General features: G+C 41.3%; 1 protein-coding gene across 1 annotated transcript in view; it reads left to right on the top strand.

Annotated features, from left to right (window-relative positions):
* LOC142243896 (NFX1-type zinc finger-containing protein 1-like) overlaps positions 1–18,030 on the top strand; it is a 285,549-nt gene that overhangs the window by 106,949 nt on the left and 160,570 nt on the right. The window contains exons 9-10 of the mRNA XM_075316093.1: positions 3,064–3,270; positions 12,498–14,135. Coding sequence (XP_075172208.1) covers positions 3,064–3,270; positions 12,498–14,135 — 1,845 coding nt within the window. The remainder of the gene's footprint in view (positions 1–3,063; positions 3,271–12,497; positions 14,136–18,030) is intronic.

Genomic DNA, 18,030 nt, shown 5'->3' with positions numbered 1-18,030 from the left:
GTTTTTGGAACTCATGGCTTCAAAACTGTATTACATTAGAAAGGCGTGGAGTATAAAGAAAAACGTGTGGTGCCTACAGTGAAACATGGTAGTGGAGGTGTCTACATTTCATTGGTAGTATCATAAGTTCACAGATGTACTGCTGTATATTGAAAAAGAAGATGTTATCATCACTCTGTACTTTTGGTAGCTGTTCACTTTTGAAAAATGACAATGATCCAAGACACACGTATTGGGTGCAGTCTGACTGCCGTATTACTCGTTCGAGAATCGCATTGTAATGCTCGGCCATGTACTCTTCTGTCCTGAGTGTGAGAGCATGTATTTCAGTTCAGGAGAGCAGATGGCCAGTCTGAGGATTGCAATGCAATCCTCATGCAAGTATTTTGGCAATATGACTGCACTCTTACAGCTATTCTTGCATTTCTGAAGAACAGGGTAAAAGTGATTCACTGCCCAAGTATGTCTCCTAATCTGAATCCACCTGAACACCTATGGGGAGACTGAAGAGACAAGTTGAGCAGCACTCTCCATCCAACATTCAGACTCTACAAGAGGTCGTTCTTGAAGAATGGAAAAAGATTGATGTTGTAATATGTCGCCAATTTGTACATTCCATGCCTAGAAGACTTAGTGCTGTTTTTAAAAATTATGGAGATCATACAAAATATTATTTGAAGTTGGTTTTGATGTGGGATATTTTCATTTTTGGATTAACTAATTTGAGTAAAACCTAAGATTTTGCAATGAGAGTTATATTATTAACCTTACTTTCATGTCAAGGGTTAAAAAATGTTCTATGAAACTTGGTCCCGTCAAAATTTTGGAAATTATTGTTGTGTTCTGTGAGACATTAATTAAAACTTACTTTTCAAAGGAGATGTATTCACTAATGCTGAGCACTGTGTATATTTTCAGCCTGGGCTATAATAAAAATGTTTGCAGTAAGCTATAGCTGTAGTCCAAAGCAAGACTCTGGTCGTCATTCTAGCACAGTTGCACTGCAATATATAGCCAGGCCTGGTAATTTTTTACATGAATATTTGTATTTATTGTTCTGGATGGAAAATTTAAAAAAACGTTTGTTTTGTTTGTGATAAGAAAATATATTAAAGCATAGCTGTCGTTTTAATTTTTTATTTTATAAATCAATAGTAAACATGAAAAAAAGCAACTTTGTGCTATATCTTATCGGGCAAATTTTCTTTTTTCTCTGCAAGAATTGGTCAGTGTACTGGCAGACAAAGACAGCAAAGTCACGAACAGGAAATAAACGGCTCCAACACTAGATCAATCAACTACTTCAATATATAAGAGCAAAACTAGGATAAAGGAAAACATTAAGGGAAAATCCACAGACACTCAGCCAAGAGACCGAGACCCTTGTGCTGTACAGCGTGGCACCTTACAATATGGGTCAGCTATAGTATATACACTATACCTTACCTACAGGTATGCCTGGATAGGCCAACCGCCAATTACCTATTAATATCCTTGAACCTGAAACAATTGGATGGGTGTGTAATACAAGCCGCCTGTGGTACAGCACAACAGCTTACAAACTTAAAATAAATTCAAGAGAAGCAAAAGTTAGAAAACAAAAAAAATAATGTAGGGGTGTTTTATATGACAATACAGCACAGATTAGCTTAACATTATTTTTGAAGTTTGTCGGACAACTCCTTTAATTGAGAAGCCTTCCGGAGATTCACCTGGAATGACTAAACAACTGACTACATGTAATGGTTGCTTAGCCAGAAACAAGGTATAAAAACATAAATAAATAGCATATACTTATAATGTTCTTCACAAACTCCCTCGTGGATGAGCTCAAATATGGCCAAAAAGTAAGGCCTTAGCAACACCTAGGCGAGATCATTGTGGTCCACACAGAAGCCTCAATGGCGAAGAGTTAGATGACGTAGTAGTCGAAACAGTGATCCCAAACGGTCATCATGGCAGTAACTGCGGCCTGACACAGTAACAATGCCTACCAAAACTAGCTACAGGCCCTGACTCAGTCTCAACTTTTTGATGCCAAACTGTTGTGAGGTGCGTGCATGGTTACCCACTGCGATGGCGCACTGGGCCTTAGTTATCTTAACGACCCGGGTCTCCTCTGAACAATACGGCTGAAGTACGTAGATGGATGACTAACCTCTGCAACAGGTGAGCAATACTGCTGGTAACTGTGGCTTGACTCCTCGGCAACATCCTATCAGCAATTTTCTCTTATCTGGTAAGGATTTGGATAGGTACAGGGTCAACTCCACTCTGTCCTGACTCTGGTCAAGATAATACATTTTTATGTGCAGATATTATTGAGTCTGTCCTGCACGTCCTCTGTCTCTGTGTTTAGTTTAGTCACTGCCAACTGTCCACTGCTCCGAAGATGGCCGCTGCTTTACTTCCTGTGATGTACATTTTATATCAGCTCCGCCCCCATCTTGAGTTATGTATTGCAGTCTTTCATCTGTGCTGGGAAACAGCGGCCTCTTATGGCTGAATAACCACATTTTTAGTCCCTAATAAAGCATTATCATGTCTTTACAGACAGCAAGGAGGTGGTAAATTTACTTACAATAAATACAATGTTCACATTTATGCAACACGAATATGTACATTTAAACTATGCTTGTGAGGTGGTACAGGGGCTTGCCATTCGCATCTTTAACCGGGTACATATTTCTGGCCATGAACAATGGGGGCTTTTTCACCATCTCACACAGACACCCTTGGGAGAGCCATTTGCAGTCTCTGAATGGCTCTCAATGGGGTCGAAACAACATTTTTGGATGTATTGTATCAAAAGAAAAAAATAACAACACCCTCCCTGCCTTGGAAATGCTCTTTTGATGACTGGCTGTATGTGGGCAGAGAACTGAACTGCTCAATCACTGACTTCCATTATACTCCTTACTCTAGTTGAGCCCTTTCAGAGCGTCTGACCTGCTCAACTCAAGGACTGCGCACTCGAGCATTTTAGTGCTCACCCATCTCTATTTATGAAATAAAAATTAAGACGATGGTTACATGTAAAATGTGCTATAATATATCTTTCAGGTGCAGCTAAAGGAGATAACAGACATAGAACAAAGCAGAATGACACAACTGGTGGTAGAAGAAATGGGAGTCCACAAGGTCAGACATCAGGCCATAGAAGCCAGCAACAGCATTATGGCCAACCAGGGAGTCTATCAAATCGTCACAAAAGTCCTCTGAGATATGGTAGCCAAAACTTGTCAGCATCGTTTAGGATGGGGATGAAAGGTACGTTATGTAGATATGCAGAAACGTTTTTGCTGTTTTTTTTAAAGTGCTAGAGTGGTGACTTTCGCCTAAGGTCCCTGCCAGTAGTAGGATACTCACCCTCCAGCATTTACTGCCATATGAAAAAGTTTGGGCACCCCCATTAATGTTAACCTTTTTTCTTTATAACAATTGGGTTTTTGCAGCAGCTATTTCAGTTTCATATATCTAATAACTGATGGACTCAGTAATATTTCTGGATTGAAATGAGGTTTATTGTACTAACAGAAAATGTGCAATCTGCATGTAAACAAAATTTGACTGGTGCAAAAGTATGGACACCCTTATCAATTTTCTTGATTTGAACACTCCTAACTACTGTTCACTGACTTACTAAAGCACTAAATTGGTTTTGTAACCTCAATGAGCTTTGAACTTCATAGGCAGGGGTATCCAATCATGAGAAAAGGTATTTAAGGTGGCCACTTGCAAGTTGTTCTCCTATTTGAATCTCCTATGAAGAGTGGCATCATGGGCTCCTCAAAACAACTCTCAAAGGATCTGAAAACAAAGATTATTCAACATAGTTGTTCAGGGGAAGGATACAAAAAGTTGTCTCAGAGATTTAAACTGTCAGTTTCCCACTGTGAGGAACATAGTAAGGAAATGGAAGAACACAGGTACAGTTCCTGTTAAGCCCAGAAGTGGCAGGCCAAGAAAAATATTAGAAAGGCAGAGAAGAAGAATGGTGAGAACAGTCAAGGACAATCCACAGACCACCTCCAAAGACCTGCAGCATCATCTTGCTGCAGATGGTGTCAATGTGCATCGGTTAACAATACAGCGCACTTTGCACAAGGAGAAGCTGTATGGGAGAGTGATGCAAAAGAAGCCGTTTCTGCAAGCACGCCACAAACAGAGTCGCCTGAGGTATGCAAAAGCACATTTGGACAAGCCAGTTACATTTTGAAAGAAGGTCCTGTGGACTGATGAAACAAAGATTGAGTTGTTTGGTCATACAAAAAGGCGTTATGCATGGAGGCAAAAAAACACGGCATTATAAGAAAAGCACTTGTTACCCACAGTAAAATTTGGTGGAGGTTCCATCATGCTTTGGGGCTGTGTGGCCAATGCCGGCACCGGGAATCTTGTTAAAGTTGAGGGTCTCATGGATTCAACTCAGTATCAGCAGATTCTTGACAATAATGTGCAAGAATCAGTGGCGAAGTTGAAGTTACACAGGGGATAGATATTTCAGCAAGACAATGATCCAAAACACCGCTCCAAATCTACTCAGGCATTCATGCAGAGGAACAATTACAATGTTCTGGAATGGCCATCCCATCCCCAGACCTGAATATCATTGAACATCTGTGGGATGATTTGAAGCGTGCTGTCCATGCTCGGCGACCATCAAACTTAACTGAACTGGAATTGTTTTGTAAACAGGAATGGTCAAATATACCTTCATCCAGGATCCAGGAACTCATTAAAAGCTACAGGAAGTGACTAGAGGCTGTTATTTTTGCAAAAGGAGGAACTACAAAATATTAATGTCACTTTTATGTTGAGGTGCCCATACTTTTGCACCGGTCAAATTTTGTTTAAATGCAGATTGCACATTTTCTGTTAGTACAATAAACCTCATTTCAATCCAGAAATATTACTGAGTCCATCAGTTATTAGATATATGAAACTGAAATAGCTGTTGCAAAAACCCAGATTGTTATAAAGACAAAAGGTTATGATTAATAGGGGCGCCCAAACTTTTTCATATGACTGTACATCTGTTTTCAGAATCGCTCCAGTCCCGTGGTGCCATCTTGTGATCACAACTTCTATATGGCCGGAAGTCAGAAGTTATGTCACAAACTGTCACTGCAAGTCTATGAGAACCAGAACAAAGCTCTCATAGACTAATATTGAGTTGTGACTTCTTGCTCGCTCCATGAATCACTGGAGCAGCTGGGAGGTTACAAACTGGAGAAGAATGACAGGATCTGCACGGATTACAGATGAGGGTGACTATAAGGGTAGATGCAGGGGACTGTATTTAAAACACCACTTCCTGAGTGCACCACCAAAAAAAAATCCCCGCTGGAGTGATGCTTTAAAATAAAACAATATTTTCTGATTGCCAAGTGAAAATTTATATAATGAAATTTTGCTGCTCATAGTGCAGTTGGAGTGGCACAACAATATCGGGTATTACTTATTTGCTAGCATATCAGCACTGAAAAGGGAAAGAAACTTATAGTATAAAATAGTAAACAACAATTGCATGGCTATAAATATGTGTTCACTGAGGGAAACAAACCTGAGGTTCCCACAGGAAAGGTGCCTACTTCAAAAAACATTATGAACAAAGAGAAAAGAAGAAAAATGGCACAGAGACGTAATGCAAAAAATATTAAATTTTATTCACACCAATATACAAAGATGTAAGATAGCAAATGGTCGTAAAAATTTTGTTATATATTGTCAATTTAGACAAAAAATTGAGGAAGAGGGGGGATGAAGTCACCTAAGGGCAATGGATGCAAGTGTATGTAGAACACAAAAAGTATAAAAACAGTCCTAACCGCCGCTATAGAGAAAACCTAGAGGGGAGGAAAAGGGCCCAAGAATGATGTTAAAACTGGTGTTTAAAGGTGGTATATCACCAAAATATGTAGGTCCAAGAAAGAGCCCCTGAGCCTCAAAAGGTAGTAAATAACCAGAGCTCCCTCCACAAATAATTGTAGTCAGGAATTGAATGACTGGACAAGGGCTGGGGAAGAGCACCAATCAAATGGTGAGAAGGAAATAATGATGAAAGGAGAGAGAACAGGTGTATCAGTGGCAGTCCATGGTGAAAACAATTGAATAATTGTAGATGGTGAGGACTGACAGTGGTACACCTGAACGTAACGAGTAAACAGTAGTCATTAAAAAAAGGTGCAAGAAAGTATTGTGAAAAGGACTAGTCGTAGGGCAAAGAGAGGAGACTGAAATGGTAAATATAATAGACAAATATAGTCGTGGAGCCGAGAGGTGCCAAGTAGCACAATAGCGGCCAATAAAAGAAATCAAGTCCCAATGCCCAGACTAGTCGTGGAGCAAAAGAGAAGTAGAGAAAAAGGGGACGATGCCGAGGTGTAATCCCAGGGCAGAGAGTACCGGGCAACGGCAGTGAAGAGAAGGCAAGTGTAAACAGTTGGTTAAGGACAAATTACAACCCAAACCCCTGTACGGGGAGGTATGAACGGACAGAGGAAAGAAGGTACCTAGAACGGTCCCTAGTGTAGAAAGGGCTAGTCGTGGAGCAAGGAGAGGAGACTGGAATGGTAAGTATGATAGACAAATATAGTCGTGGAGCCGAGAGGTGCCAATTAGCACAATAGCGGCCAATAAAAGAAATTAAGTCCCAATGCCCAGACTAGTCGTGGAGCCAAAGAGAGGTGGAGAAAAGGAAGCGGTGCCGAAGTGTAAACCCAGGGCAGAGGATACCGGGCAACGGCAGTAGAAAGAAGGCAAGTATGAACGGTAAATGGACAGAAGAAAGAAATGATAGAGATATGCCAGCAAAAAGAGCTAACACGCTATGTAAAGCATGGCTGGTAAATGGGAATGAAAAACCAAGTAATACCTGAAGGAGTGGAGGAAGGTGGCGGCAGGAGGACGGTCCCAACAGCTGTTTCGCCTGGACGCTTTTACGAGGGAAGTGAAAAGTGGAGTGAGGCTGACCACTATATAAAGGGTCAGCACATATGTTTTCAATCAGATGGGAACAGTGTCCGGAACTGCGCATGCGCCGGAAGTCGAGGCCAGCGGGCGGAGCGGGCCGAGACCGCCGGAAATAGTGCGCATGCGCGGGAGAACGGACGTCTCCATGACTCCCGCGCATGCGCACAAGGCGGACACGGCCAAGCAACACCACGCCAGCAGTCGGCAAACCGGCAGACGCGCAAGGACACCAGATATAATAGAAAGGAAAGTGAGGAGAATATATAACAATTATGATGGCACATAGAAATACATAAATCAATAAGGCACATTAAATTGCATGAAGAAAAAATAAATGAAAAATAAAAAATGAAAAATAAAATGAAAAAGGGGGTGAGTTTATATAACAGATGGATAGCACAGATACCTTGATAAAGACACAGACAAATGTGCAAAATAATGAATGCAGATTTCCAATATATTTCGATCCGGGCATTCTGCACTATCCAAGTTGTCCACCAATGAAAGAAAAATGGAGAAGAGATGAAGGAGATACGAATCCACAGCAACCTAATACCTATATAAAAAACATGCACAAAAATAAAGAAAGAAAAAATGAGTAAAAACAAAAACCAGATAAAGATTAAAAACAATGTAAAAGACTAATTGTGTTCATATGGAATTGTGCCCCTTGGAAGTCCAACGGCATGGACCAATGCACAAGAAAAGGCGGTCCATGTAACAACATGTACCAGTAAAAGGGAGGGGAAGGGGAAAAGGGACCGTCAGGAAGAGGTCCAAATGCACCACACAAAGGTGTGGAGGTGGAAAATGCGTGATCTCTACAAAAATGGGGAGTAGCTGACTGTCTCGTTGAGACCATGGGGGACCAAAGTGTTGAGGGAGACAATCCACCTGGACTCCCGCTGTGCGAGAGTCTTGCGCAGATTGCCTTCCCGAACACCCGCGTGAATTATATCTATGCCACGTACGCTTAAGGACCTCGCATCACAGCCGTGAAATTTACGGAAATGACGGGGAAGGGTTTTAAGAAGAGAAACATCCTCCACGGACGCAGCTGCAGTTATGTCCCTGACGTGCTCCCTGACTCGTACGCGCAACTCGCGTGAAGTGAGACCGATATAAATCAGGGAGCACGGACAGGTCGCATAATATACCACGTGCGTAGACGCACACGTGATACGTTGGTCAATGGAGAATGTCCTCTTCCCCTTAGAACAAACAAAAGAAGAGGTCCGTAAGATATTAGGGCATGCCACGCAATGGCCACATGGATAGCAACCACGAATCGGACCACCGGAGCAAAATGGATTAAGACGGGGGGGATGTAGTGACTATTGACGAGAAGATCTCCAAGGTTCCTCGCCCTTTTTACGACCATTTGCTATCTTACATCTTTGTATATTGGTGTGAATAAAATTTAATATTTTTTGCATTACGTCTCTGTGCCATTTTTCTTCTTTTCTCTTTGTTCATAATAGTATAAAATAGGTAGTAATTAAGTTTTTTGAGAATATGCAACATTGCGCTTAGTTGTTGATTTACTAAGACAAAGACTGTCATTTGATCGGTATTAACATATAATTGTATAAATGCTATAAACAGCATTAACTTTGTTTTTCTGAGTAACTTCCAACTGTTGACCACAATGTGCAATGCATGCTTATAACTAAAAGGTACTTTACACGCTGCGACATCGCTAACGATATATCGTCGGGCTCACGTCGTTAGTGACGCACATCCGGCGCAGTTAGCGACATCACAGCGTGTGACACCAATGAGTGACAATCAACGAACGCAAAAACGTGAAAAATCGTTGCTCGTTGACACGTCGTTCATTTCCTTAATATCGTTTCTGCTGCAGGTACGATGTTGTTCGTCGTTCCTGCGGCAGCGCACATCGCTGCATGTGTCACCGCAGGAACAAGGAACATCTCCTTACCTGCGTACACCGGCAATGCGGAAGGAAGCAGGTGGGCGGCATGTTCCAGCCACTCATCTTCGCCCCTCCTCTGCTATTGGACGGCTGCCGTGTGACGTCGCTGTGACGCCGCACTAACCGCCCCCTTAGAAAGGAGGCGGTTCGCCGGCCAGAGCGATGTCGCAGGGAAGGTAAGTCCGTGTGACGGGTGTTAGCGATGTTGTGCACAATGGACAGCGATTTGCCCGTGACGCACAACCGACGGGGGCGGGTACGCTCGCTAGTGATATCGGTACTGATATAGCAGCGTGTAAAGTACCCTTAATTGTTCATGTTCTTCTGTCAACTTCCATAAAGTAATCATGGACATAATGATATTAGAATTCTGTCACTTAAAGGTGGCTTGTGAAAGTATTCACCCCCTTGGCTTTTTACTTATTTTGTTACATTACAACTTGTGTTTACATATTTTTGTACTCTGATTTTGTGTGATGCATCAGCACAAACTAGTGTAAGTTGGAAAAGTGAAGTGAGAAAAACATAGGCAAAAATGACATTTATGGGATAAAATAAATAAAAATTGCCATGTGCATATGTATTAACCCCTTTTGCTATGAAGACCCTAAAAATTTGAGGTGAAGGCAGTTACCTTCATAAGTCACATGCTTACTGACAGGAAGTCCACCTGTGTGCAATCTAAGTGTCCCTGGGTCTGTCAGTATATAGTCACCTTTTCTGAAAGGCCACAGAGGCTGCAACAAGATTAATCAAGAGGCGCCACTAACCAAACAACATCAAGAAGACCAAGGAGATCTCCAAAAAAGTCAAAGATAAAGTTGTTCAGAAATATAAGTCAAGGTTGAGTTCTAAAACTAAATATCCTAATCTCTGATGATCCTCCGGAGCACCATCAAATCCATTATCATCAAATGGAAAGAACATGGAACCACAACAAACCTGCCAAGAGAGGACTGCCCACAAAAACCCCTGAGCCCAGACAAAGGTGCACTTTGATCTGCCCTGAGCAAGCCAGATCAAAGTATTGTACTACGCTTGCACAAGACCTCAATGCCGGCTAGTGTACATGACGTAAGACGTGTCATGCACCCAGGCTTCAGAATTAGGAGGACAAAGATGGCCGAAAGAGGAGGCGCCGGCACCGGAGAACGGAGACACCTATCCGACCGGTCTGCACCACCCCGCCCACAGTAAGCTGGAAACTGGTCACCCAAGGAAGGCTGGTACTGACCGCAGGTCCCCTTAAGGGGGCTTTACACGCAGCCCCCTTTACACGCGATATCGCTAGCGAGCGTACTCGCCCCCGTCGTTTGTGCGTCACTGGCAAATCGCTGCCCGTGGTGCACAATATCGTTAGGAGCCGTCACACGGACTTAACTGCCTAGTGACGTCGCTGTGGCCGGAAAACTGCCTCCTTTCTAAGGGGGGCGGTTCGTGCGGCGTCACAGCGGTGTCACTAAGCGGCCGCCCAATAGAAGCGGAGGGGCGGAGATAAGCGACCGTAACATCCCGCCCACCTCCTTCCTTCCTCATTGCCGGCGGCCACAGGTAAGCTGTAGTTCATCGTTCCCGAGGTGTCACACATAGCGATGTGTGCTGCCTTGGGAACGACGAACAACCTGCGTCCTCAACAATCAACGATTTTTTGAAAATGAACGACGTGTCAACGATGGATGATTTGGTGAGAATTTTCCATCGTTAACGGACGCTCGTTGGTGTCACACGCAACGGCATGTCGTTGGTGTCACATGTCACTCCGTGTGACACCACGGGAGCGATGAACTCTGCTTACCTGCGTCCCACGGCTGTATGACGTCGCTGTGACGCCGAAAGTCCCTCCCCATTCAGGAAGGGGACGTTCGCCGCTCACAGCGAGGTCGCTCAACAGGTAAGTATGTGTGACGGGGGTTTCACGACTTTGTGCGAGACGGGCAGTGATTTGCCTGTGACGCACAAATGACGGGGGCGGGTACAATCGATCATGAAATCACACGATCGGTCGTCCCGTGTAAAGCAGGCTTTACACTCTATTGCTCTGGCCTTTATGGAACAGAGGCAAGAAAAAAGCCTTTACTTACAGCCAAAACTTGAAAGGATTAATTTTGTTTTGCCAAAAGACATGTAGGAGACTCCCCAAATGTATGGAGGAAGGTGCTGTGGTCAGATGAGATCAAAATTTAACTTTTTGGCCACCAAGGTAAACATTATGTATGCCACCAAAGCAACACAGCTAATCACCCCAAAAACAAAATCTCTATGGTGATACATGGTGGCAGCATCATGCTATGGGGAGGTTTTTCGGCAGCAGCAACTGGGAAAATTGTTTGATTCAAGGGGGAGATGGATGGTGCAAAATATACTGATATTCTTGAGCAAAACCTGTTTCAGTCTATCAGTGATTTGTGACTTGGTTGGAGGTTCAACTGCCAACAAGACAAGTACCCAAAGCATACTGCTACAGCAACACTTGAGTGGTTTAAGTGAAAACATATAAATATATTGGAGTAGTCTAGTCAAAGCCCAGACCTTAATACAATTGAGAATCTGTGGTTAGACTTGAAGATTGCTGTTCATTAGTGGAAACCATCTAACTTGAAGGAGCTGGAGTAGTTTTGCCTTGAGGAATCTCCAAAAATCCGATTGACAAGATGTGGAAAGCTCATAGAGCCTTATCCAAAGCGACTTTCAGCTGTAATTGCCACAAAAGGAGATGTTATAAAGCACTGATTGTATTGGGGTGAATAGGTATGCATACTGACGTTTTCAGTTATTTTGTCCTATTTGTTGTTTGCTTCATAATAAGATGAAAGCCACATCTTCACATTTGTAGGCAAGTTCTTAACAGGAACTGATGCAAACTCTTAGAAAACCCTGTAAAGTTCCTGGTTGCGAGGTAGCAAAAGATAAAAAATGCCGGGGGGGGGGGGGGGGGTTAATAGTTTACAAGGTACTGTAAGGTCATCAATGTCAGATTCCTGCTGATCTTGCTTTCATTGTGATGAATATATAGGACTATATATTGCAATGCTACCGTTAGTAACTATATGGAGGTAGAACAGCTCTGTAAACATTAGAGAGGCTGAGGTGATAACATGAGGACTGCTGCCCCTTCACAGAGCTTATCATTGGTGCTGATGAAACTTGGACACCAATCTTATATGGCTAGGCTATACTAATGTCATCAGTATTCTGATCCTGAAACACCCATCTTAGTGTTTCGATGTTGCAGCTTTAGCAGTGTTACATATTAATCTCTGCAGTAAGGAGCCTATTGTAAGGAAAGGAGCTGTGGACACCCCTTCAGATGATAATTGCAGTTTCTCCCTCTGGATATAATCGGTAGAAATCTGCTTCTGAACCGCTAGTTCACCATTTAATAATGCAACATAGTAGGGACTCTTTTCTGGCCTTGCACTGCAGAGATTGATTTATAAGTTCTCTAAAACTAAAATTCACTCACCCTTCAGTAGCAGACTGTTAAAATGATTTTGTTTCTTTACTACCTAGTGGCAGAATAAGGAAGCTGCCAGGTTCCCTTTAATTAACTATTAATTAGATTTTCTATTTTTGTCTTTCCTTGTAGTGTCGGATACACGTAGTGCCTTCCAGACAAATAACACTGGATTTTCTGTGAGAGCTAAAAGTGTGCAAAATCTATCAGAGTCATCCATGGAGTCCAAAACAGAGAACTATAGAATGAATATGCATGACATGCCCATAAGCCAAAAAACTGGCAAGAACAAAAAAATCGATTTACAAACAATTTCCAGACTAACCACATTGGAACCATCTGAAATCATAATGAAACTGGCTGCTCCGGGAAGTGGACTTAGTGAATTTCTTAATGAAAATACAATAGATTTTCAAATAGCTGAAGGTTTTCTGAATATCTTGAATACAATTATCAGAAATACAACAAATCGACAAAACTTAATATATATCCTTAGTCAAGTCCAAGGATCTGGTTTCCTGAAGCAAGTTCTTCCTTTTCACATGTTGGAGAGTTATAAAACTATAACACAGCAGCACAGAAAATACTTATTTTTTGAACATATTATTACCTTGGCTGTGGAACTGGCAAGTATCTTCCCATCCAGTTCTTTCATGGAAGTAACCATAATTAAGACTCTTCTGCAAAACGCATTCCTCGACATGACAGTTAATGGGAATATCGTGCCTACAGAAATCAAGAAGAATTTGATGGATCTGGATAAGTTCCTTCAACACCTGCAAGAAAAAAAAGCTGAAGGAACTTTGAAATCAGACAATTACATTTACATTGTAGGAAACAAGGAGAGCATAGAAAGTGACTTTAGACAGCTATCAGTTTATCCAACCTATGAAGACATCTGCTTGTCTGAAAAGCCTTCAATGCGACCAAACATCATTGATGGATCCTATGCTGATGCTAGGTCTTACCTAGAGACACATTTCCGACTAATGCGAGAAGATTTCATTCGTCCTCTAAGAGATGGAATTTCTGGACTTGTTACACTGAACAAAAAGGAACTAAATAAAGCAAAACTTGATGATATTCGAATTTATTTTGATGCTAAGATCTTATCTCCATTGTGCACTCGTGTGGGGATAGTTCACGAGGTCCATTTCAGTACCAAAAATTTAAAACATGTTCGTTGGGAAATCTCAAAGCGTCTTCTTTTTGGATCTCTTGTTTGCCTTTCTAATGACAATTTCAAAAATATGCTTTTTGCCACCGTGGCGGACAGAAGTGTTTCCGATCTCCAAAATGGAGTAATATCCCTTACCTTTACAGAAGAAAGTCGTCAGCAGCTGGCTCAATATGCAGTAGATGATAATTTTCTCATCGTTGAAGCCACAACCTACTTTGAAGCATATCGTCATGTGTTGGAAGGTTTGAAGGAAATGGTAGAGAGTGAAATTCCATTTAAGAATTACATTGTTTTCTGTAACACAGAAATATCCCCACCTTTATATATCTCTCAGAATCCTGCTGAGTACACCTTGGAAGAGCTACTTAAAAATGACAACTCTACAGTACAACAGTATCATAATACAAGAGACCTTATACATCAATCACGTCGTCCGTTTTTTAACATGTTTTTAAAAAAGCAATTTAATGTCCTTGATTCCAGTGCTTGGCCGACAAAAGAAGAACTGCAGCTTGACCAATCTCAGTTTAGGGCATTTCAAATGGCTCTAACAAGTGAGCTTTCTATCATTCAAGGACCTCCAGGAACAGGTAAGACAATATATACGGTATAAATATAAATATATATATATATATATATACAGTCATATGAAAAAGTTTGGGCACCCCTATTAATGTTAACCTTTTTTCTTTATAACAATTTGGGTTTTTACAACAGCTATTTCAGTTTCATATATCTAATAACTGATGGACTCAGTAATATTTCTGTATTGAAATGAGGTTTATTGTACTAACAGAAAATGTGCAATCCGCATTTAAACAAAATTTGACCAGTGCAAAAGTATGGGCACCTCAACATAAAAGTGACATTAATATTTTGTAGATCCTCCTTTTGCAAAAATAACAGCCTCTAGTCGCTTCCTGTAGCTTTTAATGAGTTCCTGGATCCTGGATGAAGGACCTTTGACCATTCCTGTTTACAAAACAATTCCAGTTCAGTTAAGTTTGATGGTCGCCGAGCATGGACAGCACGCTTTAAATTATCCCACAGATTTTCAATGATATTCAGGTCTGGTGACTGGGATGGTCATTCCAGAACATTGTAATTGTTCCTCTGCATGAATGCCTGAGTAGATTTGGAGCGGTGTTTTGGATCATTGTCTTGCTGAAATATCCATCCCCTGCGTAACTTCAACTTCGACACTGATTCTTGCACATTATTGTCAAGAATCTGCTGATACTGAGTTGAATCCATGCGACCCTCAACTTTAACAAGATTCCCGGTGCCGGCATTGGCCACACAGCCCCAAAGCATGATGGAACCTCCACAAAATTTTACTGTGGGTAGCAAGTGCTTTTCTTGGAATGCTGTGTTATTTTGCCTCCATGCGTAACGCCTTTTTGTATGACCAAACAACTCAATCTTTGTTTCATCAGTCCACAGGACCTTCTTCCAAAATGTAACTGGCTTGTCCAAATGTGCTTTTGCATACCTCAGGCGACTCTGTTTGTGGCGTGCTTGCAGAAACGGCTTCTTTCACATCACTCTCCCATACAGCTTCTCCTTGTGCAACGTGCGCTGTATTGTTGACCGATGCACATTGACACCATCTGCAGCAAGATGATGCTGCAGGTCTTTGGAGGTGGTCTGTGGATTGTCCTTGACTGTTCTCACCATTCTTCTTCTTTGCCTTTCTGATATTTTTCTTGGCCTGCCACTTCTGAGCTTAACAAGAACTGTACCTGTGTTCTTCCATTTCCTTACTATGTTCCTCACAGTGGAAATTGACAGTTTAAATCTCTGAGACAAATTTTTGTATCCTTAACCTGAACAACTATGTTGAATAATCTTTGTTTTCAGATCATTTGAGAGTTGTTTTGAGGAGCCCATGATGCCACTCTTCATAGGAAATTCAAATAGTAGAACAACTTGCAAGTGGCCACCTTAAATACCTTTTCTCATGATTGGATACACCTGCCTATGAAGTTCAAAGCTCAATGAGGTTACAAAACCAATTTAGTGGTTTAGTAAGTCAGTAAAAAGTAGTTAGGAGTGTTCAAATCAAGAAATTGATAAGGGTGCCCATACTTTTGCACCGGTCACATTTTGTTTAAATGCGGATTGCACATTTTCTGTTAGTACAATAAACCTCATTTCAATCCAGAAATATTACTCAGTCCATAAGTTATTAGAATATATGAAACTGAAATAGCTGTTGCAAAAACCCAAATTGTTATAAAGAAAAAAGGTTAACATTAATAGGGGTGCCCAAACTTTTTCATATGACTATATATATATATATCTATATATATATATCTATATATATAGATATATATATATAGATATATATATATACCATATTGCCTGGCGTATAAGACGACTGGGAGTATAAGACGACCCCCAACTTTTCCAGTTAAAATATTGAGTTTGGGATATACTGTATATAATCGAGTGTAAGCTGACCTAAGTAATGTGCCCATTGTTTAGTAATGTCCCCTGCAGTAATGACCCCTTTGTTTAGTAATGTGCCCATCCCTGTCCCCCCCTGTAGTAATGAACCAATTGTTTAGCATTGCCCTCCTACCGGTTCCCTTCTTGTCCCCTATTATGCCGTTGTTTACACACAATAAACATTATTCTTACCTCTCCTCCATTCCCTCAGTGACCTCAGTTGCTTTTTGTAGACCTCAAGGCACATAGACCCCTTCGTGATAGCATCTGACACACGGGGCTGCTGTCTGCCGTCATGGCTTTACTGCAGTTGAAAGCTTTGCGGTGCCATCAGCGGCCCCATGTATGGGATGCGACCATGGAGAAGTGCTTCTTGCGCACCACAGGTCTATAGACCCCTTATATACACACTACAGTTCAAACGTTTGGGGTCACCCAGACAATTTTGTCTTTTCCATGAAAAATCATGCTTTTATTTATCAAATGAGTTGCATAATGAATAGAAAATATAGTCCAGACATTGACAGGTTAGAAATAATGATTTTTACTTGAAATAATAATTTTCTCCTTCAAACTTTGCTTTCGTCAAAGAATGCTCCCTTTGCAGCACCTCCAGCTTTGCAAACCTTTGGCATTTTAGCTATTAATTTGCTGAGGTGATCTGGAGATATTTCACCCCAAATGTTCTTCTGTGTGATCCAAACACCTCAAGCTTCAATTTGTCTGTCCATAACACTTTTTTCCAATCTTCCTCTGTCCAATGTCTGTTCCTTTGCCCATATTAATCTTTTCCTTTTATTAGCCAATCTCAGGTAAAGCTTTTTCTTTGCCACTCTGCCCTGAAGGCCAGCATCCCGGAGTCGTCTCTTCACTGTAGACGTTGACACTGGCGTTTTGCAGGTACTATTTAATGAAGCTGCCGGTTGAGGACCTGTGAGGCGTCAATTTCTCAAACTAGAGACTCTAATGTACTTGTCTTGTTGCTCAGTTGTGCAGCGGGGCCTCCCACTTTTTTTTCTTCTCCGGTTAGAGAGATGGGAGCCAGCACATCTGAGAGTGGCGTGCATCAAATAAAAGTGTAAATTCACAGATCTCACTTTGTATTATAGTACAGTTGGAATAAATCTGTGAATTTACTCTTTATTTGATGCATGCCACTCTCAGATGTGCTTACCTCCCTCTCAAACCAACAAATGTAATGCTCCAGATTCTCAACTAGCTCAAAGGAACATCAGTTTTATAGCTTCTCTAATCAGCAAAACTGTTTTCAGCTGTGCTAACATACTTGCACAAAGGTTTTCAAGGGATTTTAAACATCCATTAGCCTTCTAACACAGTTAGCAAACACAATGTACCATTAGAACACTGGAGTGGTGGTTGCTGGAAATGGGCCTCTATGCACCTATGTAGATATTGTATTAACCCCTTCAGCCCCCGGGCATTTTCCGTTTTTCTGTTTGTTTGTTTTTTTGCTCCCCTTTTTCCGAGAGCCGTAACTTTTTTATTTTTCTGTCAATCTTGCCATATGAGGGCTTGTTTTTTGCGGCAAAAGTTGTACTTTTAAATGAAATAATAAGTTTTATCATATAGTGTACTGGAAAACAGCAAAAAAATTCCAGCTGTGGAAAAACTGCAAAAAAAGTGTGATCGCACAATAGTTTTTGGGATTTTTTTTCACCATGTTCACTATATGGTAAAACTGATGTGTCGGTGTGATGCCTCAGGTTGGTGTGAGTTTGTAGACACCAAACGTATAGGTTTACTTGTATCTAAGGGGTTAAAAAAATTCACAAGACTGTCCAAAAAAAGTGGCGCACGTTTTGTGCCATTTTCCGAAACCCGTAGCGTTCTCATTTTTCGGTATCTATGGCTCAGTGATGGCTTATTTTTTGGGCCTCGAGCTGACGTTTTTAATGGAACCATTTTGCACAGATTTTGATTGCCCATTATTGCATTTAATGTTAGCTTCATTAAAAAAAATGCGCTTTTCTTTCAAAAATAAGGAAATATCTAAGTGACCCTAACTTTTGAACT

This window comes from Anomaloglossus baeobatrachus, chromosome 6, assembly GCF_048569485.1.
Source record: "Anomaloglossus baeobatrachus isolate aAnoBae1 chromosome 6, aAnoBae1.hap1, whole genome shotgun sequence".
In the NCBI taxonomy this organism is placed as follows: Eukaryota; Metazoa; Chordata; class Amphibia; order Anura; family Aromobatidae; genus Anomaloglossus; species Anomaloglossus baeobatrachus.
This window is presented reverse-complemented; position numbering and strand designations above follow the sequence as displayed.